Here is a 24,088-nt window from a genome sequence, read left to right on the forward strand (position 1 = left end):
TCTCCCTTCCTTCACTTCCGCATGGTCTGTTTTGTTTACCACAGATTTTTTTCTCTCTCTCTCTTGCACATTCCCCTCCTTCATTTTTACTAATGTTTTCATTCTGTTAGCCTTATGCACACACACACACACACTATGGCTAATTTGTTGATTTGCCCTTTAGTGTCAGCAAGTCAGATTGTGGTTTAGTTGCATTATCATAATGCAGTCAGTCAGGAAATCATGATTGTGCATTGCACAAAAATGTTTAGCTTTGCTAATGTTCTTGCTTTCTGCCAGAAATTACACATATAGACATATAATTTCTTAGTTTTAATGCTGTTTATTTGATCAGATCACTGAACAACACATTCATCATTGATGACATCTGTTGACATTTTAATCAAGCTTATATGTGACATAAAACAGTTGTCTGCCTTATATGATAGGTTCTTATATAATTATCTAGACTGAGATGCATTAAACCTGTTTTCAAGAGAAAATATAAATGCAAACTGTGTTTTTGCTGGTTTCAGCCTGACGCAGTTATCATTTTCACGTTCTGCGTCACATTGTTCAAATGCACTCGCATCGATCTGTTCGTCCGTGGCCGTGCTGGCCTGAAAATGAGGTGTGTTCAGGTGCATTGATGGCATGTTGAGGAACTGAAACCTGCTCTAAAGTCAATGGCGCAGTATTTTTTTTATTTAAAGGGTGTGTTAGTAACATGCACCTATCTGACTCATAAAGAGAATAGAGACAACCCTTAGACCATGCGCCTGGTGTACAACCATTTTTTTTTTCCATTGTTAAACTAGCAAAAGTGGATTCAGACTTTTATCTAAATGCACCTGCACCATGAGCTTCAGACCATGAGCTTAGATCTTTAAAATAGGGCTAAAGATGCAGACTAATGATATTAAAGCATATGTTAGCTGTTCTTTTTCAGCTTATTCTCTACATGTAAAAACTGCAGTTGTGTAAAACATACTAGAACTCTAAGCTTTAATATTGTTTATGTATACTGCATTAATAACCATTGCATTAAAGACAGTGGCAGTACCAGCACTGTTTCAGAGATCCAAATGCAACATGTATTTAAATAAGCACAGTGAAAGTAATTCAGGGCAGAAACAGAGTAATAGACACAGGCAAGCTGGACAAAACAGAGCTAGAACACACAAACATCCATCAATGACAACACCAGATAAAGATTATGGGTTGCTATGGAGAATAATGAGGGTAACTCTGGAAGCAAACCAGGAACTAAGGAAAATTAAGCAAAAACAGGAAGTAAAACACAAGAACAATGGGAACAGAAAATATATATCAACATAAGTATTCTAAAACACAAAACAGAGGAAATGAGACAGTAATTTTAACAGATATATTGAGTTAGATTGTATAAACAAGCTGAAATTAATGCTGTTTAGTTGATTTTTAATTAACTAGACCTTCATGTTTTGCTTCTTTCAATCCTTTCTGCCAACCACGATGGTAAATGATTAATCCTGCGATGACTGTAGTCAGAAAAAACACAAACGCAGCCAGACCAACACCACCGAACATCAATATCCTCTCTGTCGGTGTCACCTCATCTACTGTACAGAGAAAGAGTTACTCAGATTCATACAACTCAAAACAACCTGGATCTCCAGCCGTCACTATGAAAAATCAAGTGAACATCCAAATGTTACCTGTGATGTCAACAACTTCTTTTGACTCTTCTGTTACAAAAAGTCCTGTAAATATAAATGATCAGTTTATCAAAGACACATAAACTGTTGTAATTGTCAGTGTATGGGAGGTTAAAATGAGCTTCTGTCAGTTGTACTTTATACAATATAGTGTGTATTAAAGCAGTGTATAAAAAAAAGAAAAGATTTAGCATCACTGAATCAAACTAAATACATTCATTCATACCAGTAAAACAGTTATTAATGGGATCAGTCAGATAAATATTGATCTTTAAGGTAAGAATTGCATCACGTTTTACAGTGATGGCAACGTTTACAGTGGTTTTAAGCACTTAAAATATGTTTAGCATATAAAAGCATTTCACCAGCCATAAATATGATGGGAAAAACTAAAAAATCTGTTACCGTCAATCTCCAGTCTGATGGTTTTGTCGAAGAACATCTCTGGAGAGTTAGACTTTGTTCCACAAAAATAAAAACCCAAATCTGACTCTGATGCTCCAGAAATAATAAGAGAGACCGTGGAGACCCAACTGTCTGCAGTAATTTTCAGACGAGTGCTGTTTTGTTTGTAGATTATCAGGAGTTTTCTTCCAGTTCTGTCTTTTTTTGCAGAAATCAGTAGTTTGAGTTTTTCAGAATTGAGGTGAAACCAGGCCACTTCAATCCGGTCAGTCATGCTGCAGTTCAGAGTGACGTCTTCTCCCATCTGAACTCTCAACAGATCAGAAGATTCTGGTGCTGATGCATTGATAAACACAGACCCTTTTAGACCACTGATAATAATGATAATTATTCTATTTGAGGTTGACATGTTAAATTCATGAATATTTGAGTGATATAGTTACCATTGGGCGTGATTTGCATAATCCAATAAGAAAATACACAGAAGATGAAAATGACTTTCTCCATTGTTTCTTGTTTGTCAAGTGGGTCTTCAAACTATAGCTTTCAGCATGATGCAGAGGAAACCACACAGTTTCCACTTCCTTCCAGAGAATTATAAAACATTGAATAATAGTCTCTATTGTTCCATCTTCACCTTTATTTGTTTATTGCATCAAAACTCTATATAATGAACATCTCAATGTAGTTTATATTGGATTTTCTATTGGTTTTTATTTTAATTACAGAAGGAAGTCCCTCTCTTTGAAGGCAATGTAAGACAGGAAGCTTACGCTGCAGTTTTGAAAAAGTCAGAGTCACTTTGGCTTTCAACACCATAAAGGAAAGATTCTCAAAAGATTTAAAGCAGGTAAAAGTATTTATTAAGATATATGTTTAAATATACAGGCAGCAGAATGGAATTACATAGTGTATTGAAAATGTTAAGTTAATTTGTCCCTCTCATACCTCAAGAAAACCAATGTTAAACATACAACTGAAAGAAAACAAAAGGCCATAAACCTAAAATTGAGGAATGAGGAATCCCTCGCACCAGGTACTTTAAACATTTTTATACTGTAAAAAGAAAAGAAAAGAAAGTAGCTTCACCCATATTCAATCAGCCCTACATTAATTAACTTTTCACAGATTTGAGTTTGATTTGCAACATTTCTTAATTGCTGTGACAAACAGTACCAAAAAAAACAAAAGAATAAGTAAACAAAACTTCTCACAATTAGACATATTTTATGATGAAAAACTTAACAGTCACAGTGAGGTAAGGAGGTCTTAGGAAAGATATTTTTAATCCTAAACCTCAGAGAAATGCTGTTATTTAAAATGGCCAGAATAAACACACCCCTCCTTAAAAGGATACCCAGATCTTTATAGCTCCGCCCCCAATAATGCCCATGCTGCTGATTGGCTACAAGTGTGTTTTGGCTCTTGGTAAGGTCCACTTTCACAGTGTTTCTCAAAAATCACTTACTGCACCATTAATCTGTTTGGATCCATAATAAACAAAAATTGAGCTGCTCCAAGAGTTTTAAGTTAAGTAACACATGAATTAACAGAAGAATATGAACAAACACCATATAAAAATATACCATTAGAAACTTACCACCATATAACATTGGAAAAATATTACTGTATCAAAAGTCATATTGCGTATAGTATTTTTCTCATTACAATTAAAACAATTTTATTTCAATACAGCTTTATGAAGAATAAAACCTTAAAATCCTCTGTTGAGTCATCAATGGCAACAGCAGCCAAGAAAAAAAATGGTAGACAGACACAGTTTTGGACACCCTCTTGTTAGAAATTACAAACAAACAAACTGAAAGTTAAACAGGCTGCAGGGATATTGGGGTATCAGCTCTGTTATTCTGTAACAGGTTTATATTTATCCCTTAGGAAATGTGATTTGCACAGGTGCAACATCACAATAACACACATAATACAACACAATAATATAATACCAGAACAGGCAGCGATAAAAGTAATATTATCATTTTGATGACATGATCATATTCTGCTGGCCTTAAAGGGAAGAGTCATTACAAATTAATATAAAGTTGGTCTGTGTATTAATCACCATTATCCTATTATTAATCATTTATATTGATTTCATTTTTGATGAATATAAGAAAATTATGTGTATCATATGCTGGGGCTTTCGGTCAGTGGATTTCACCCCAGCTGAAAACTGAAATGGCAGCTTCTTTGGCGTGTGCTGCAGCACCTGAGACACTCAGTGATTGTTTTCCATCAGTTTGTCACCCCCCAAGTCTTTCCCAGTTGTTTTTTTATACAATTGTTTTTGCAAAGTGAATGACATACTCAATAATGTAATCTCACACATTGTTAAACAACAATTCTGGTATTATCATAGATGATACATATTACACACCTAGCTGCAGAAATATGCTGAAAGAATATTCAGCATATTTCTGCAGCTAGGTGTGTAATCTGCAGATCTGCTGGATCTTACCGGTGACATCGCTAGTGTTCTGCAGGGGCCTCCTGTTCACGATCGTTCATTGAGACCTGTACGTATTGTGAATTGTTTTCTTGTTGTTCATGTTGGTGTCCCGGTGGTTGTTGACGGCGTCTGACGTGTATAATCAGAGCCACAGCAACCACAACCAGCACCACAAACCCTACAGATACGCCAACTATTACAGGCCAGTTCTCTGAAAGGAGGGAAAGTGAGAAGAGAGCACAATTTATTTTATTTTTTTAAATAGTTTTTCTTCTTTAAACTCATTATTTAAAGATTTTGTAAATCTCTCAATGCTTTGTTTTACTCACTGCCATTAGTTCCGTGATCATCTGTGCCGTTCAGATTTGGTTCTGTAGAGGATATTGAAAGGTTAGAGTTTATCTTGGTTCGAGCAGTAACCAGAATCCACCAGAACCAACACAAACAGTCCCACTGACTGCACCAATCACACCTCAAAGCACTTTTTTATTTTCTAAATGTTTTAAAGTCACTTCTTAAATATCCCATAAAGCTCTTATTAGTCATATTTTACTTACTCTGTTGTTCAGTGTCAGTCTTTATGTTCCTCTGACCTCCCTTTGAGCCAGATTTTGGACTAGATTCTGTTGAGGAGATTGAAAGGTTTGTCAAACAGTTTAGTATTAATTTGTTGTTCAAATCATGATGAATAAACCTCAGCTGTCAAAATGCTATAATATTTCTGATCATCCACTGATCTTCTCTCACCTGTGACTGTGACTGTGATCCAGATTTCTCCTTCAGAGTCCAGAACTCTGTATGTTCCAGCGTCACTGGCCGTAAAATTATTAATGATCAGATTTCCCTCTCTGTCGATCAGTCGATCACTGCTGACCCCTCTTTGTGACTTCCACACCTCTGTCCACTCTCCATTGGAGTTTTTCTCCACTTTAGCAGCATTGATCAACAGAACATCCATCTTCAGTGGCTTGCCTATTTTCGCAGAAATATTACCTGAGGAGAAACAGAAAGACTTTAATCATTATTATTAATGTATCATCAATCAAAAAAATAAGCACATCTTTGGGGGACCAAACCTTTTAACCCTAAAAATGGCAAGACCATAAAGAGACATCAGAAAATTAATTTATTGCGATTTTCCATCTTATTAGGATGCAAAAAATACAACTTGATCATTTTTGTGACTTTTAATTTTGATTTTAATGTTTTTATCTCTCAGGATATGTCGCCATTTTGGGGGTATAAATTAATTGAAAACAGATTTTTTTGTTTGGCAATGCCTTTTGCAACATTTTAAACTATTTTACAACATTTTATTCTCTAACAACATACAATAATCATCCAATTAATGATAAACAATATTTATGAATACATTTATAGCGCAAACTTAATTTAATACAGTTCAACTTAGCTGATGATCTGGGGTGCGTTTCCCAAACAACGATGTAACTCGCTGCTGAACTACCATAGTACGATGCATCGTTGAACAAATCAACTAGCTAGTCACGACTGTTTCCCGTAACCGTATTGTTGCAAACCTGTCGTTCAGCCACGTTGGTGAATGACGTCACGCAGGTAGTGAGTAATAACTTCTTTAAATGAATCTGTTTGAGATTAAAATTAATGCTAGATTTTTTGCTATAAATTATGGATATGGCATTAGAGGACTAATTCTCATTTTCCTCAGATTTCCAGGTTCAATCAGATGCTTGTTCTGACATACGAGAGCACGTACGTACATGCGCACTCTCCAAAAACGGTGCTTAAAATCTCTTGACAAACTAAAATATATAAATGACATTTATATATATTCGAGATAAAAGATATACATTGTACTTAATGTCAGATTGCTTATATTGCTCAAGATAATGGTTTATTAAGTCCACATGTCATAAAAACATGAAACTATGCTTCTAACCACAGCTCGAGAGCTGTCGTTCCAACCACACAAGTTTGCGATGCGGATTAATTGCGAATGTTCGTTTGAACGATGGTTTCGGAAAACACCAAATCGTTGAACTATGGAAGTAACGACAGAACCTGCGATGTTAGTTGGCTAACGATGCTTTTGGGAAATGCACCCCTGAATAGTTTTACTTTACCGTGAATATGAAGATGGTAAACCCTAGAATTTGGCTCCACCTCTTTCGAACCATCATCGTAATACACAGTCAGAATATATATCCCAGCATCACTGAAGATCAGATGCTTGATGATGATGTCGCATGGTCCTTTTTTATCAAATTTGCTGGGACATTCTTCATTGTCACAAACAATGTCTCCTGTCGGATTGTGTAATTCAAATGAAATGTTATGTCCCTTAAATTCACATGTTAGGGTGACGTTGCCTCCCTTTTCTCCCGTCTCAGTTATATGGTCATTTCCTACAGGGAGGATTCCTGCAAATATATTAATAATATTCATTAAATACAAAGTATCAATACTGAAAAATATACATGGTTTTTCTGTCAATTCTTTGTGAGTTATTTTATGATTTTCTTTTGCTCAAGACATTTCAACAAACAATAACGGAACTGATGGTTGTATTTCTCCAACTGTATTTTATAAGTGTAATTCACCAACAATAATGTAACTGTAACACTGTGTGCATAGGCAGGCAGATGAGAATGAATACAAATAAAGTTTCAACACAGTTTATTATAATAATCTAAACGAGTACAGATCAGAACAGACGGAAGGGTTCACACATATAACATGATACGAGACCAGACAACTCTTTCGGATGAGACGTTAAACCGAGGTCCTGACTCTCTGTGGTCGTTAAAAATCCCAATTTGGCCAATTTGCCCATTGGCCTCTGTCCATCATGGCCTCCTAACCATCCTCATATACTGATTGGCTTCATCACTGTCTCCTCTCCACCAATCAGCTGGTGTGTGGTGGGCGTTCTGGCGCAATATGGCTGCCGTTGCATCATCCAGGTGGATGCTGCACATTGGTGGTTGAGGAGATTCCCCCTTCGCTTTGAGTGCCCAGAACAGTGCTATATAAATGTAAGCAATTATTAATTATTATTACAACTGAGAGCTAAAACAGAGTGACATAAATACTGAAGGTAATGGGGTGAACACAGCTGAACTGAATGAACTAATCATCATGGTAACCAAGGAGACAATCGAGTGGCGGGAATCAGAACAAAGGCACATGACAACATGAAAACAAACGGAGATACTAGACTAGAGAGCATTCTGAGCAGCTCCATCATGACTGCTCTTCTTCAGACCGCAAAGCTCTTCAGAGCGAGTTGAGAACAGCAGAGCTCACCACTGGCCATTTATCAGACACACTGCTTGAGATAGGCTCAGAACATCATCAATCTGATGACAGACAACCTGACTGAAGAACAGCTTTTATCTTCAAGCCATCAGACAGTGCTGCAGTGTGACTTCTACGACAAACGTCATGTCTTCATTTTTCAAGACAAGCCGTGATCAAAATTAATGCTAGAGATTTCTTTGTTAGCCACCATTTCAGTCCCATTTGTAATGCAGCTCAGTCAGTGAATGTGTGTGGGTTGATGATGTAAAAGTTTTTAACACATCTTGACTGTCGTACAGTCTGACATAAATGACAGAAGAGATCCCACAGTGACATGAGGATCATGAACATACAGTCTGACAAGCAACAATCCCAAAGGACTATTATAAATCGTACAGTGTGCACCCGGCTTTAGATGAGATCAACTGAAGATAAAACTGAAGACATTAAATCTCTCAAGATCTGATTGAACAACTCAACAAACCAATTTCACTCATTACTGTTATTGTCACTGTATGTCTGAGCCTCATCACAAGCTTTTCCCCAGTGTTAACTGTGCAAATGACAAATAAATGCCTCTTGACTCTTGATATTTGCCATCAGAAATGGGGACAGATCGGATAAGTGTGGATGTGGCCTTGGGCTTCCATAGTTGTTTGACTGTATAGTTAAAAGACACCTTTTTTGTTCTGCAGAGACCTGCACTTGTTCATGGCTGCAATAAGCCATGCTGTGTTTGCCACCAACTGACAACCTGAGGTACTGAAATGCTATTGTGCAAGCTGGCAGAGGGCAGGAACACACAGACTAACACAAAAACAGACATTCAGACATGGAACGCACAAAGTAGGGACTATGTGAACTTAGCATGTTTCCTAAATAGCTACAATCATATTAAGGTATTTTATGCTTTAGTACAGTCAAAACAATTTCATAAAGCACCTTTAATATTTGAAATGTTAATGACAATAATATAAATATGTAGCTGATGTGTCAATGCAGTCAGGGATGGGCAGTATTTCAGATACATGTATTTAAAATACGTATTTGAAATACAAAATACTATTTTGTATTTTGTATTTTAAAGCCTTTGGAAAAAATCAAATGTAATTTGTATTTAAATACATTTAAGATGAGTATTTTTGTATTTTCAAAATACTCAAAATACTTTGAGACAGCCAACCTCTTTATCAGGGTGTTGTTTTCATGCATCAACTAGTTCAGACCAGACACATTAATTCATTAATTATTTATTTAAATTAACGATTGTATTAAACACTGACTATTACTTTATTCATTATTTTGGCTATGCAGGCTTATTTTGTAAATGTAATCATTTTAAATTTTACAAACATGGTGCTTTATGAAAATGAAACTGGACACATTTTCAAATTGTGATTGTGTTTACCCATCTATGCAAACGTTTGTTTATGTAGAGACGAAATAATTAGGTTAATCATTGTCTGTCTCCATCAGTTTAGTGTAGTAATTGTGTGCATTTGTGATGACAATGATGAAAGATACACTACACTTTTAGTTTTATTGTTCACCAAAAAAAAGTGATTTCTAATCATTATTATTTTTTTTAATTTTAGATAAACTTTATATTTTCTAATTATGTATATAGAAACAAATAAACTTTACATTAAATAAATATAAAAGTTACTATACTACTTGCGTAAAAAAGCATAAAAAAAGTTTGAAATTCAGTTTTTGCTGTGGTATCAAAACTGATATTGATAATTGTGAAACCATGCCATATATTTTTACTGTGAAGTAAAATTAAGATTTTGGTCATATCACCCATCCCTATTCTTTGCTACAGTGGCATGAAAAAGTATGTGAACCCCTTGCAGAATCTGTGAAAATGTGAATAATTTTAACAAAATAAGAGAGATCATACAAAATGCATGTTATTTTTTGTTTAGTACTGTCCTGAGTAAGATATTTTACATAAAAGATGTTTACATTTAGTTCACAAGACAAAACAATAGCTGAATTTATTAAAATAACCCCATTCATAAGTTTGTGAACCATTGATTCTCAATACTGTGTGTGGTCACCTGATGATCCACGACTGTTCTTGTGTTTTGTGATGGTTGTTCATGAGTCTCTTGTTTGTTCTGAGCAGTTAAACTGAGCTCTGTTCTTCAGAAAAATCCTCCAGCTCCTGCAGATTCTTCAGTTTTCAAGGATATTTGCATATTTGAACCCTTTCCAGCAGTGACTGAATGATTTTGAGATTCATCTTTTCACACTGAGGACGACTGAGGGACTCAAACACAACTATTAAAAAAGGTTCAAACATTCACTGATGCTCCAGAAGGAAACACGACGCATTAAGAGTCGGGGGGTGAAAACTCATGAACAACCATCACAAAACACACAAACAGTCGTGGATCATCAGGTAACCACACACAGTATTGAGAATCAATGCTTCACATACTTATGAATGGGATTATTTTAATAAATTCAGCTATTGTTTTGTCTTGTGAACTAAACGCAAACATCTTTTATGTAAAATATCTTACTCAGGACAGTATTAAATAAATAGCATGCATTTTGTATGATCTCACTTATTTTATTAAAATTATTCACATTATTATTCACCATAAGTAATAGACTACATTGTAACCTTGTCAGAAGTAAGTATATAAATGGCTGCTATTTTGCACTACATAAGTTTATTTGTAATTACCAGCAAGGAAGCAAGCACTTAAGAAAGAGAGAGAGAGAGAGAATGAAATGATTCTAGCTGCTTGTTCAGTTTATTTAAATAAAATAAGCTGAACCAACACAAATCTTTAGTTTTTTACTTAATTGGCATTCGCACTCAATTGTATTATGTTAAATGAAATTAAACTTGCAAAATGTTAGGTCAACCTAAACCATTTGTGTTGGGACTACATGAATCATTTATGTTGCATTGATTGAACCTGGGCAGTGGATTTCTAGTTCCCAGCATGCTTTGCATAGGGAAAGATTGGGACAGTAAATGTTGAACTTAAGTGCTGTTTAATGTGTTTTTTAGTAAAGGGAAATACCTTTTAAAGTTTGAAGTTCAGTTATATTTGACATTTAAAATAGTTTATGTTATGTCGATTTTTTGAGGTTACCATTATGCTGAAGTGTAGACCTTGTGGTTAGGCTCTAGGTGGCTATGTAAAACAAATTTATATTGTTTTCAACAAGCATTAACTGTGCTCAAGCCAGTAATGAGAAGTTCTTTATCTGATCATTACTTGCATGCTATAAATGTTATTTAGCATATGAATAAGTGTTATTTTAGTTTAGTTTTTATAGAAATATAAATAAATTACTTGGAGGGCCAGCACAAATTTTACACAGTCTACATATGGTCATCAGCTTTTCCCCTCTCAATGGTAATGAAACATGTATGTCTGTGTACAACAGCTACTCAAAACCTAAGCACAAGCGCACATCTTCACCATGATGGTAACAAAAAAAAAAAAAAAAAAAAGCACTGGTTGGATCAACAAGAATGAATTATGTTCAGGAAACATACACAGAATACGTCAAATGAAACTGGTGTGATCTCATTCAATTAGGATGAATTTCACTCATTAGTACAATTAACCTAGCTTAAGTTCAAATAAATCAGTTCAACTGTGTGGAAATAGGTGTCATAATTGAATTAAGTTAGACCAACAAGTTATTTTTTTGAGTGAGAGAGAGAATGACAGAGAGAGCAGAAATTAGGTAAGGAATTAAAAGTCAGTAGGCCTATGTAGTTTCTTAATTCACTGTGACTATTTATAATTAGCTTAACAAATTACACATTGTCACATTGGCTTTTAATGATGGTGATAAAACATAATAAAAATTAAAAATTAGGTTTTTTTTGTAGTTTTTTTATTTCATACAGGGCAGGGGAAGGGAAGAGGTATATAAAATTAAAACGAAAGTTTCTAAGTAGTTGCACACATCTAAATGCTTTTTGACATTCAGAATAGGCCCAGATAGATTTCAGCCTAATAGGGATGAATCTTCAATTTCACATGTATTTTGTGTATTTTCAAAATACAAAATACTGTATTTGTATTTAAATACATTTTCCCACACAGTATTTTGCATTTGTATTTTAAATACATTTCCATGTATTTACGCCCATCTCTGAATGCAGTTACAGTGAATCCATGAACAAAGTTTTAGTTTATTTAACTACAAAGAACTGAACAGATACATCAGTGATGTCATGGTGTGTAATATGGTGAAATTTAAATGGTCAATCCACAAATGTTCACTAAAATCTCTTGGCTGTGTGACACGACACAATTACTATTAATTAGAAACAATTAGAACTGAAAATCAAAAATAGTTCAAATTTGTATAATAAAATGATACTGACCACATTGATAGACCAAGAACAAAACCAGTAGAAAATCCAACAATCTGATCCTGATGACAAAACAACACAAGAGTTGGTTATACATCACAAATACATTTATAAATAGGGGAAATTATTTTCTATGTGTTAATGCTACATAACTGACCAAAGTACTGTCAACTCTGAATGTTCACTTTTTTTTTATTATTTAAAGATTTACCACATGAATACTGAACATGATAAAAATGTCCACATGTAAGACACATCAAACTAGGATCTGAGTCTTTGATTTTATAAATGATTCAGTAATCCTCAGACTCAAAATGATCCGTCAAACTGAACCGTCCCAATAGACACAAACAGAAAGTTTACTAAATTCTTTTTCCTGCTACCAAACAATCCTCTCATCTGAGTAATCAATGTAGAACAAATAATGATATTAATAACCCCCCCCACACACACACACAAACTTCATAATCATGGTTGTCATAATCACATGACTAGAAACTGATTCATTTCCTCAACGTCACTAGTAGGTTTCGTTTTCAAATAATAAACTAAACTATTAGTTTGATAACACAAAACACACAGGCTGGATTTATATTTAAACATAAAACTTACATGGTAAAAGTTCTGGATGAGTCTTTTGTTCTGGTGTCAGAACATTGTAAAGCGCTGCACGTTTAGTGAGAGTTAGAAAAAAAATGAAAGTGAAAGTGTGTAGGAGTATGGAAATATGGAGCCTCCCAGAGGAGGAGCCTGACTGCTCTTTATTGTCCTCTATTGGTTGTTCTTTAAAAAGACAATGATTTATATTGCATGGTGCTCAGTGATAGACATCTTTTTTTTTTGCATATTATTTGCATATAAATACTTCTAATGTGACAGAATGTCTGTTTTCTTGATAATGTGGTATGATGAGTGGTGAAACCTGACCTCAGATCAGCTGTAACAACTTGACTGATCAAACCACTACACGGCACAAATGTGATTTCTCCATTCCATTTGTGTTAATCATGTTATTGTTATCATTACACCACAATGCATAGATACTAAACCACAGTCTTTCCACTCAAACCTCTATGTGCAAAGATGCATTAAATATCCTAGTAGTTTTAACAGCCTGCTGGATGTGGTCTAGTTTACATTGACACTTGGTTAACAAAACAGTTTCATTTGTGAGTTCATGATCATAAATATTCCAGGTTTTATACAGGTTAAGCTCTATTTTACAGCTTCTGAGAAATGCTTTTAACTAATCATTTTGACCATATTTCATAAACTCCATACACTCTTAGCCCGGATTTTATATTAACTTAAAAATATAATTACAATATACTTAAAATATTTAAGTTTGGTTGCATTACTTATAAAATATAAGTAAATTCTACTAATTTGTGGGTGTATTTGAATGTGTTAATAAATGTAAGTTAAATGCACTTAAATTATGAAGTTTTTCTCCTGACCACGCCTCCTACACACTGGTTTGCGGCAAGTAATGACGCCATTTTGTTGTGGTGTGTGTGAATTCAAGGAGCTGTTGATGAGCAGTTGGAACATTTGTTTTGGCTGTTCTACAGGCATTTTTTCCAAACATTTACCTTTTTATAGTTTTTCACCAAAGGAGAAAATCACAATTTTTAAGTTACCATCATCGAGGTCGGGGTTTGTTTTAGTTGAGCTCTTGACCCTTAACTTTTTAATATTAGATTTTGTTTGGGCAGTTTTAACTGCATTAAAACCAACCAGACAAGCAAAGTTAAAAGATGTTTTCACATAATCATTATTTGATCTGAATCACTGAACTCATTTAGAGTCCAATCTCTGAGTTAGATTTACATTATTGATTACAGCAGAACTGTGATTCTACAGTGGAGGATCAACTTTTATAATAAATTTTTTTTTTTTTTAAGTTGTCCTTATCACAAAAAAAATATATATATATATATATATATTTTAGGCACACACAGACATCAAGAATCAGCCTGTAAATCTCAACGACGGTGACAAGCAACATGTTCTGATAAACAGATCAACTCTGAACATTAGAAAACAAGCTGCTAAAAAGTCACAGAAAAACAGCAAAATTTAAATAGTGAGAATAAAGAAATTACTAAGACAATTCAGCTCATAATTTATTCATGCAGCAATGCATGATGGGAGGCATGGATGAATTTTGATTGGTGGCAAGTTAACTTGCTTAGTACATTGAACTTAAATATACTAGTTGTAATAACTACAAAGTAATTAATATTACAAAACATTTTAAGTTAAATGAACTTGAATTATTAAGTTCACATTACTTAATCATTACTTAATTTTTTTAGGGCAACCAGTTTCCTCAAATTTTTTAAGTAAATTCAACTTATCCGGGCTAACAGTGTATTACATTCAAAAATAATTTCTCTTTACATTATATAAAAGAATGTATATTGTATTGTCCTGCTAAGACAAAAGCTGAGATTAAACACTGCAACAAAACAATAAAACTCATCTGGAGAGAAGATCTCAGGAAATGGCTTATGACTTTCAACACCCAGCCAACTTCCTTCCTTTCCCCCTGATCAAGACACTGAAAATTCATTAAGAACATCTATATACTACACATGAAGTATCTTGTGAATCTATTGTTTTTTTCCCTTTCAGGTTTGGTATCATTTTAAATGTCTCAGTATGTCACATGTTTTCTGAGAAAGACTGAAAACTGATGAGAATTCTGTTCTCCTTTATGGTATCTCTTCAAGATATCTGATAATCTTCTCCTCTCCCACAACCAGGTGTTGGTGTAGTAAATATTTACAGTCCTTTTGTTCTGTTCTGGCCTGGGCAGACCAGATACAGTATTTGGCAGACCAGATTGAAATGATTCATCACAAGGACTGGGATCCATTTGCATGCTTTATTTTACAAGAGCTTAGTCAGGGGCAAACAGGTGCAGTGAGGGACAGGCAGAATCGTGGTCAATATACAGTCAATGGTCAGGACAGGCAGATATCACTCACAGAACAGCAGACAAAGCTCAGGTCGGGGTAGGCGGCAGAGAATCGTAAACGGCAGACAGCAGGTTCAGCAACAGACAATCAAACAGGGTAATAACTTTGCCGTGGCAATACAAGACTTCGCAAAGCTGAGATGTGTATACAAATCTTTTATAGTCCGGGTGATAGGCAACAACTGGCGGGATAATTAAGTATTCGGGATAATAAGTATTCGGGAGAGGGCTCCCTCCGAAATACCCATGCAGTGATGAGTGAATGTATTAAAACACTCACACCACTGTGTGTGTGCATTTCATACTCATCTTTGAGCAATTAATGTTATGTATTTATTATTTCTGAATTGGCTTCTAATTGTGTAATCGACATAATACATTTTTACCTGAAAAATAAAATCTTCTTTTTGATTCATTCTGTATTATTCTTAAAACATTATTTCTAGTAGATTAAAGTGGTGTTACCGCAAATAGGATAGATCATACAGAAGGAGTGGAGCATGGGGCACATCATTTGAGACCTTTTCAATTTCTGACTATCACTGCCTTATAAGTGGAAGTTTTCGTGAATATATTAAAATTATGCTTTTTTTACGAGCACGCAGAGTATGACCGACTTAAAGGTAAATATTCACCCTGCATCCTCTGTCTGAGATCAGCCTTTCTGGCCGGTGTAAGTTCTTTAGGTGATATCGGGTCCCTATTGAGCGAATAATTGAAAATACAGGATACTCAGAATAACCAAATATCAAAATTAATGCATAACTAATAGTTTAAAAATGCAAGATGTAATAATCATTTGAAATTGGAGTCGGATTAAGCACAGCTAAAGTAAAATTCATACTAAATTCAAAAAATTAAGTGAACTTCACAGGAGCACTAAAAAGACAGATAGCTTTGCCAAGTGTTCTGGTTAAACTTTCAGATTAGTGTGATAATTATATGATTTTGTAAGAGTACGAATTTCAGATTTCTATAGTACAAAAGAGCGTTTGCTGAAACTAAACTGCAAAAACAGTTACTGACCTCATGAACCAGGATACAGAAACACATGACTATACCATGCAAAGGGTTAGTTCACCCAAAAATGAAAATTCTGTCATTAATTACTCACCCTCATGTCGTTCCACACCCATAAGACCTTTGTTCATCTTCAGAACACAAATTAAGATATTTTTGATGAAATCCGATGGCTCAGTGAGGCCTGAGCAATGACATTTCCTCTCTCAAGATCCATTAATGTACTAAAAACATATTTAAATCAGTTCATGTGAGTACAGTGGTTCAATATTAATATTATAAAGCTACAAGAATATTTTTTGTGCACCAAAAAAACAAAACAATGACTTATTTAATGATGGCCGATTTCAAAACACTGCTTCAGGAAGCTTCGGAGCGTTATGAATCAGTATGTCGAATCAGTGGTTCGGAGCGCCAAAGTCACGTGATTTCAGCAGTTTGACACGCGATCTGAATCATGATTCAATACACAATAAAGAAATTCAATAAAGATTCAATAAAAAAAACATTATTTTCCGAGCATAGTAAAAAACAAAAGTTCAATATTTAATTTATACAAAAGTACATACCAGAAAAACAATACCAACATAAATGTTTCTTACAAAAGTTTATTTTTAGTTTTTTACAATACACATTCTTTCAAAGCAGATTTACAAAAAATATAGTCGAAATCCTCAAAACAACAATGGCAAAGGAAAAACTGAGAAAGTAAAGACACATTAGATGAAGCTAACATGATATTAGACATTCATATTTAATGTACAAAAAATACTTTCCTGCATGAATATTTCTTAATTTTTTTTAGAAACAATAGTTGATTGTTTCAATAAAAGCAGTAATTCCTAGATCATATATTAAGGTGACCTTTAATTACCAGTCCACATCTTTAACTAGGCCGCTTTAACTAAATGTATAGGCCTACACTATAAAAAACAACTGTAAAAAAAGGGACTATAGTCTTCTTTCACAAATAATATTTTCCAGAATGCATTGTTTTTACAGTATATTACAATGGGTAATACTTGTCTGGGTAATACATCAACATAATATTACCTAGAATACATTGTTTTTATACTGTTACAATAGAAAACGGTATTTTACTGTGTAAATTTGTTTCGCATTTTTACAGTTATTTTTTAGAGTGTATATAGTTAATAACCTGTTGCACTGGATATGAAAAAGTTGGATGTAAAACCTACACTGGACTTAGCTACGTCCAGCCTTCCGATATATATATATATATATATATATATATATATATATATATTAACAACTGTTGCACCTGAACTAAAAGACGATCAGTTGTGATGACAGATGAGTGGTGGGAAACTAGAACAAAGGAACACGTGTGACAAGTGAAAATCCGGATTGCTTTATAAGTGCACATGTGATCGAATCTGTTTGAACAGCCACTAAAGACCGCCTATTCTCCACTTATATGGTGTAAAAATACACCAAGCACAATGTTCTCTCACCATTCCTGATTTCTAACACAGACACACAGTCTCGCGGCTGTCAGAGCAGAAACAAAAGCTGATGCTCTCTGTGTGTTTTTCCCTTGTCTCTGGGCATAAATGACGTGAGCTTATTTTAGATTGAAAGATCTGAAAAACTTACATTTATCCACCTGTAGACCCTCCCCTCAAAGAAATCAGGACAGAAGTGGCTGAAAGCAGACAAAAAAGATGGATTAAAACACCAGGTGGAAACGGGTATGTGTGTCTCCCTCATCTACTTGATCCAGTCCATCAAAACATATCGAGGGGATGATTTGTATTTGTGTGTGTCACAAACTCGGCCTCTGTGGCTTCCTCCGATCGCCACCTGAGGGCGCCCTCACCTGAGTATTAACAGTTCCTGGACTACATTTCCCACACCCCGTATCTGGACTGATTGCACTCTCACCTGATCCCCATTTCCCGGACTATAAAAGACCTTCATGCCCCACCATGCTTTGCGAAGTCTTGTTTGCCACGGCTGCATTACTGAGCGTTTTTCCCTTGTGTTTGATATTCTGTTTTTAATCTTGGACTGCCTACTACCCCTGTTTACTGCCTGCCGCCTGCCTACTGATTTCTCTGCCTGTTACCGTTTACCCTGTCTTGCCTGCCGCCTGCCCTGATTGTTTGCCTGGTTACTGACTCTGAGTTTGCCCTGCCTCTGACACTGTCTTTGCTGGTATCTGACCCCTTCCTATACTACTACGACTTTCTTATTAAAAGCTGCAAATGGATCTCTCTGAGTCTGCCTCGTTACAGAATGTAATAAAGCAAACAAAAACAACAGTAGAAAGGAATAACTCTTTATTAGATGAAGACACTTTAGGAGAAGAAAGACTATTCCTAAGGTCATATTAAATGTACATTACATTTAAACACTCATATTTAGAGAGAATTGGACAAATAACATGAGCACTGGTCTGCTAATCTTCACACACAAAAGGCGTATTTGTTTATTTGCCCTTCCCTTTTACCCTCATTTTGTGGTTTTACTTGCATCGACATAATGCAGTCAGTCAGGAAATCACTGCTGTTCTTTGCATGACAATGAGTGTGTCATAAAACAGGTTGCATTTGTTCTCTCTTTCAAACAGATTTAATGCTCCTCTGTCTAGATAAATAATATCTAAAGATACAGATTACTAATATTAAAGCATATGTTTGCTGATCTTCTTTAGCTCATTCTCATTCATGTAAAAACTACAGTTGCATAAAACATACTACTTAAACTATAAGCTTGAATATTTTTATATATGCTGAATTATTAAACATTGCATTAAAGACAGCAGCAGAAGCAGTACTTGCTATTTAACTGAATATTACTGACAGACACACAAGCCTGAATGACCACCACAACTATTAATGACAGCTTTACTGTTTTAGAAATGGCTAGATTTGCCACAACATCTCAGTTTCTCTGTAATGGAAGTGAAATCAGGCCAACAGGAAAAGACATCTGAGCCACTATTTGCTTTTTTAATTTATGGTAACTACATCAATGCTTATTTAACTGGCAATGCAAAGCTCAGAGATATTGTAATGTTGGCTGTTTCAGAGATGAGAGAGAGGAGGATCCAGATATATTTATATACACAAGCACAATGAAAGTAATGGCAGAAACAGAGTAATCTATAAACACGGGCAAGGTGGACAAAACAGAACAAGCCAAACACAGGAACAGCGGGGACAGAAACATAAAACACAAAACAGGGGGAATGAGACAGAAACCGTAACAGATATTGAGTTAGATTGTAAAAAAAAAAAAAAAAAAAGAAAAGAAAGAAAAAAATCAGAAATAAATGCCATTTAGTTGATTTTTAATTATTCAGAACTGCATGTTTTGCTTCTTTCCATCCTTTCTGCCAACCGCAATGGTAAACTGCGATGACTGTAGCCAGAAAAAACACAAACGCAGCCAGACCAACACCACCGAACATCAACATCCGCTCTGTCAGGGTCACTCCATCTACAGAGAAAGAGTTACTCAGATTCATACAACCAGACATTATTAACTCATAACTAGAATTAGTGCTGGATCTCCAGTCGTCACTATGAAAAATGTAATGAACAACCAAAATAACAATCAGTATGTTAACGGTGATGTCTACTTCTTTATATGATCAGTTTATTAGACACACACAAAGCTATTTTAGTTGTATATGTTGTATATGAAGCATTCATATAGCGTTATGAATCTTTTGTGTCGAATCATGATTCGGATCACGTGTCAAACCGCCAAACAGCTGAAATCATGTGACTTTGGCACTCCGAACAGCTGATTTGACACAAAAGATTCATAACGCTCCGAAGCTTCCTGAAGCAGTGTTTTGAAATCAGCCATCACTATATAAGTCATTGTTTTGAGGGTTTTTTTGGTACACAAAAATATTCTCGTGGCTTTATAATATTAATATTGAACCACTGTACTCACATGAACTGATTTAAATATGTTTTTAGTACATTAATGGATCTTGAGAGAGGAAATGTCATTTCTGGCTATGCAGGCCTCAATCGGATTTCATCAAAAATATCTTAATTTGTGTTCTGAAGATTAACGAAGATCTTACAGGTGTGGAACGGCATGAGGGTGAGTAATTAATGACATTATTTTCATTTTTGGGTGAACTAACCCTTTAACTCACCGCTTAAAGCACTTGTAAATCTCTCTGTTTTTTTGTTTTGTTTTTTTCTTCACAATAAGTCAGTCCATTGCGGTCTGTTCCATTTTTGCTATTTTGGTATAGGAACATTTGGGGTTTGTTGAGGATGATAAGAAAAATATTATGCATATCCTGTGACTGAGGTTAATCAAAACTATCAACAGAATCATCTTCATCTGCCTTGTTCCTATAGCTTGTGGTTCTGGGTTATTGTCTGTCCCTGAGTAGACTCGGCTCTCCCTTTCACACTTCCTTCTGTATCCCTAGACTCGAGTGCACCTGTAGCACCTTCAAATTAAATTAAAGTCAATTTCCAAATGGCAAAATATGCAGGCTTATTTCATATAACTTTTATCCTATTCCCTTTCAGTTTTGAGCTTCTTTTGATTAAAAACATAATGGGTAACGAGTAACACTTGGGCATAGACAGTTGTTATACTGTGACTAATGTGATCATGTTTGCTTATTCACACACTGAGGTACAACAGCTTACCTGCGTCAGTCTCGTGCATGATACAACTGTGTCCTGGCTCTGCTTCTGACACTAGATTAAATTTTAAAAATGATCATATTTATCACCACCAAAGCTTTCTGATCAAGTCAAGTCAGTTTCATTAATGTAGTGCTGAATCATCTGGTATCATTAATTATCTTCATTTTTATCTTTATCATTTTTCATTGAGCAGGTGTACACCATGCTCTTCATTTATTAATATTAATTATAATTCTGATATTCACTCAATGACAATCCTACCTGCCCATTCTGGTGTGTTGGGCTCATGACTGGTGCTTGGTAAGGTTACTGGGTCTGACTCACTGTCAGCAGCAAACTGGACTAATGTTGGAGGCTGCTGCTGAAGAGCTGCAAGAAAAAGTTTGATACATAAACATGAACGGAGATTTATATTAACATAACATAGTGATAAGTATTAACATAAATAAGTAGTAAGTAAATTGTGATAATAAACTAATTTGACTTGACAGTCACCTGAAAAATAATACAAAAATGTAATAAAAAAATTAAAGTGCATATTTTCAGAATTACAGAACAGATTCAAAACTGAACACGCCTGAAGGCAACAAGATAAAGGCTACATGTTGTAATTTATTTGTAGATGTTAGCCAACAAACTAGCTAGTTTATCTAATTAGCATACCCATTTAATTTCCATTTTGGGAATACAGTGGAAAATGGCGTTCTTAAACTTAAATTATTTTAATTAATGAATGCTTGATTATAGACCTAGTCATGGTCTTTTTCAAAAGACATTTAGTGCACTTTTTGGTGAATTAAAAGCAAGCAGTAATATTATTGAAATTAAAACAACATTACAGAAGCTTACATTTATTTTAAAGAAAATAAAGTCAAATTAAATAAGCAACTCAAGCAAAAATGTTCCACAGTGTCAGTGTTGCCAGTTAAGATGTTCTAAAAAGGCTTTTTCAAAAAACTGCATAAACATCATGGGCTCATACAGTGATTAACTTGTGAATCTTATCTCTGTTTTGTTTTTGTTTTCTTTGCTTCCTGTCTTGCGCTCTTGATCATTTTCTTTTTTTCACTCATTTTTTTTAATTATACTTTCAGAGCACATAAATGGCAAAGCTATTTTTAACTGCGTGCACCATGCATAATTAATGTGTTATGAGTTATTATAATTACGTCATGATGCAAAAAGTTTTGTCAAATCTTATTTTTCATTGCACCCAGGTAACCAGTTCATTGCAGAGGTAAAAAATGATATACAGGTCCTTCTCAAAAAATTAGCATATTGTGATAAAAGTTCATTATTTTCCATAATGTAATGATAAAAATTAAACTTTCATATATTTTAGATTCATTGCACACCAACTGAAATATTTCAGGTCTTTTATTGTTTTAATACTGATGATTTTGGCATACAGCTCATGAAAACCCAAAATTCCTATCTCAAAAAATTAGCATATCATGAAAAGGTTCTCTAAACGAGCTATTAACCTAATCATCTGAATCAACTAATTAACTCTAAACACCTGCAAAAGATTCCTGAGGCTTTTAAAAACTCCCAGCCTGGTTCATTACTCAAAACCGCAATCATGGGTAAGACTGCCGACCAGAAGGCCATCATTGACACCCTCAAGCGAGAGGGTAAGACACAGAAAGAAATTTCTGAACGAATAGGCTGTTCCCAGAGTGCTGTATCAAGGCACCTCAGTGGGAAGTCTGTAGGAAGGAAAAAGTGTGGCAAAAAACGCTGCACAACAAGAAGAGGTGACCGGACCCTGAGGAAGATTGTGGAGAAGGACCGATTCCAGACCTTGGGGGACCTGCGGAAGCAGTGGACTGAGTCTGGAGTAGAAACATCCAGAGCCACCGTGCACAGGCGTGTGCAGGAAATGGGCTACAGGTGCTGCATTCCCCAGGTCAAACCACTTTTGAACCAGAAACAGCGGCAGAAGCGCCTGACCTGGGCTACAGAGAAGCAGCACTGGACTGTTGCTCAGTTTTGCATGTCATTCGGAAATCAAGGTGCCAGAGTCTGGAGGAAGACTGGGGAGAAGGAAATGCCAAAATGCCTGAAGTCCAGTGTCAAGTACCCACAGTCAGTGATAGTCTGGGGTGCCATGTCAGCTGCTGGTGTTGGTCCACTGTGTTTTATCAAGGGCAGGGTCAATGCAGCTAGCTATCAGGAGATTTCGGAGCACTTCATGCTTCCATCTGCTGAAAAGCTTTATGGAGATGAAGATTTCGTTTTTCAGCACGACCTGGCACCTGCTCACAGTGCCAAAACCACTGGTAAATGGTTTACTGACCATGGTATTACTGTGCTCAATTGGCCTGCCAACTCTCCTGACCTGAACCCCATAGAGAATCTGTGGGATATTGTGAAGAGAAAGTTGAGAGACGCAAGACCCAACACTCTGGATGAGCTTAAGGCCGCTATCGAAGCATCCTGGGCCTCCATAACACCTCAGCAGTGCCACAGGCTGATTGCCTCCATGCCACGCCGCATTGAAGCAGTCATTTCTGCAAAAGGATTCCCGACCAAGTATTGAGTGCATAACTGAACATAATTATTTGAAGGTTGACTTTTTTTGTATTAAAAACACTTTTCTTTTATTGGTCGGATGAAATATGCTAATTTTTTGAGGTTTTCATGAGCTGTATGCCAAAACCATCAGTATTAAAACAATAAAAGACCTGAAATATTTCAGTTGGTGTGCAATGAATCTAAAATATATGAAAGTTTAATTTTTATCATTACATTATGGAAAATAATGAACTTTTATCACAATATGCTAATTTTTTGAGAAGGACCTGTAAATACTGTTCGGTTTCTCACACAAACCAATCGTTTTGTGTTTTAGGACATCAATGTGTCGTCACGAGCCGCAGGGTTTAATTTGGATTTGTCTGTGCAAGTTTTATTTGCTCTTATAAAAGAAGTTCCCATTGACATGCATTATTTGACTGACAGACGGCAACGGTTGGAGTTAAAAATCATCATTTGCGTTCTACTGAAGAAACAAAGTCACCTACATCTTGGATGCACTGGGGGTAAGCAGATAAACATCAAATTTTCATTTTTGGGTGAACTATCCCTTTAAATGTAGACTTTCTTTGACCACCCCAACATCTTATTTTATTGTCCTTCAGGGGGATCAAGCCTTCATTAAAGTGGTTCAGATGAAGGGGTTTTTGAGATATAGGCTATATTTGAGTATTTCGTGTATTGGATAGTTATGACGTAATGAAGCCTCGTTTA

General features: G+C 35.3%; 2 protein-coding genes across 2 annotated transcripts; both read right to left on the reverse strand.

Annotated features, from left to right (window-relative positions):
• Positions 1 to 326: 326 nt before the first annotated feature.
• Positions 327 to 2,612, reverse strand: LOC137002104 (uncharacterized). The gene is made up of 4 exons (XM_067361616.1): positions 2,525 to 2,612; positions 2,082 to 2,417; positions 1,677 to 1,721; positions 327 to 1,580 (listed from the first exon to the last, which is right to left on the reverse strand). The coding sequence occupies exons 1-4, from the start codon at positions 2,586 to 2,588 to the stop codon at positions 1,420 to 1,422; spliced, it is 606 nt and encodes a 201-aa protein (XP_067217717.1). The 5' UTR covers positions 2,589 to 2,612; the 3' UTR covers positions 327 to 1,419.
• Positions 2,613 to 3,246: 634 nt separating this feature from the next.
• LOC137037494 (uncharacterized) lies at positions 3,247 to 12,888 on the reverse strand. The gene is made up of 7 exons (XM_067411518.1): positions 12,794 to 12,888; positions 12,194 to 12,243; positions 6,648 to 6,944; positions 5,293 to 5,538; positions 5,103 to 5,168; positions 4,875 to 4,916; positions 3,247 to 4,756 (listed from the first exon to the last, which is right to left on the reverse strand). Coding segments are annotated over exons 1-7 (894 nt in total). The 5' UTR covers positions 12,796 to 12,888; the 3' UTR covers positions 3,247 to 4,565.
• Between the last annotated feature and the right edge of the window lie 11,200 nt (positions 12,889 to 24,088).

This window comes from Chanodichthys erythropterus, chromosome 15 (genome assembly GCF_024489055.1).
Source record: "Chanodichthys erythropterus isolate Z2021 chromosome 15, ASM2448905v1, whole genome shotgun sequence".
NCBI classification, from domain to species: Eukaryota; Metazoa; Chordata; class Actinopteri; order Cypriniformes; family Xenocyprididae; genus Chanodichthys; species Chanodichthys erythropterus.

Bases quoted from the DNA above. Each gene is read 5' to 3' on its own strand.
- LOC137002104 (XM_067361616.1), bottom strand. From the start codon at position 2,588: ATGGAGAAAGTCATTTTCATCTTCTGTGTATTTTCTTATTGGATTATG. The intron at 1,722-2,081 runs GTAACAGATTTT...TTATATTTACAG, and splicing joins CATCAGACTGGAGATTGACG to GACTTTTTGTAACAGAAGAG. The intron at 1,581-1,676 runs GTAACATTTGGA...TTCTCTGTACAG, and splicing joins AGAAGTTGTTGACATCACAG to TAGATGAGGTGACACCGACA.
- LOC137037494 (XM_067411518.1), bottom strand. The intron at 4,917-5,102 runs GTAAGTAAAATA...TATCCTCTACAG, and splicing joins GACTGACACTGAACAACAGA to AACCAAATCTGAACGGCACA. The intron at 4,757-4,874 runs GTGAGTAAAACA...CCCTCCTTTCAG, and splicing joins TGATCACGGAACTAATGGCA to AGAACTGGCCTGTAATAGTT.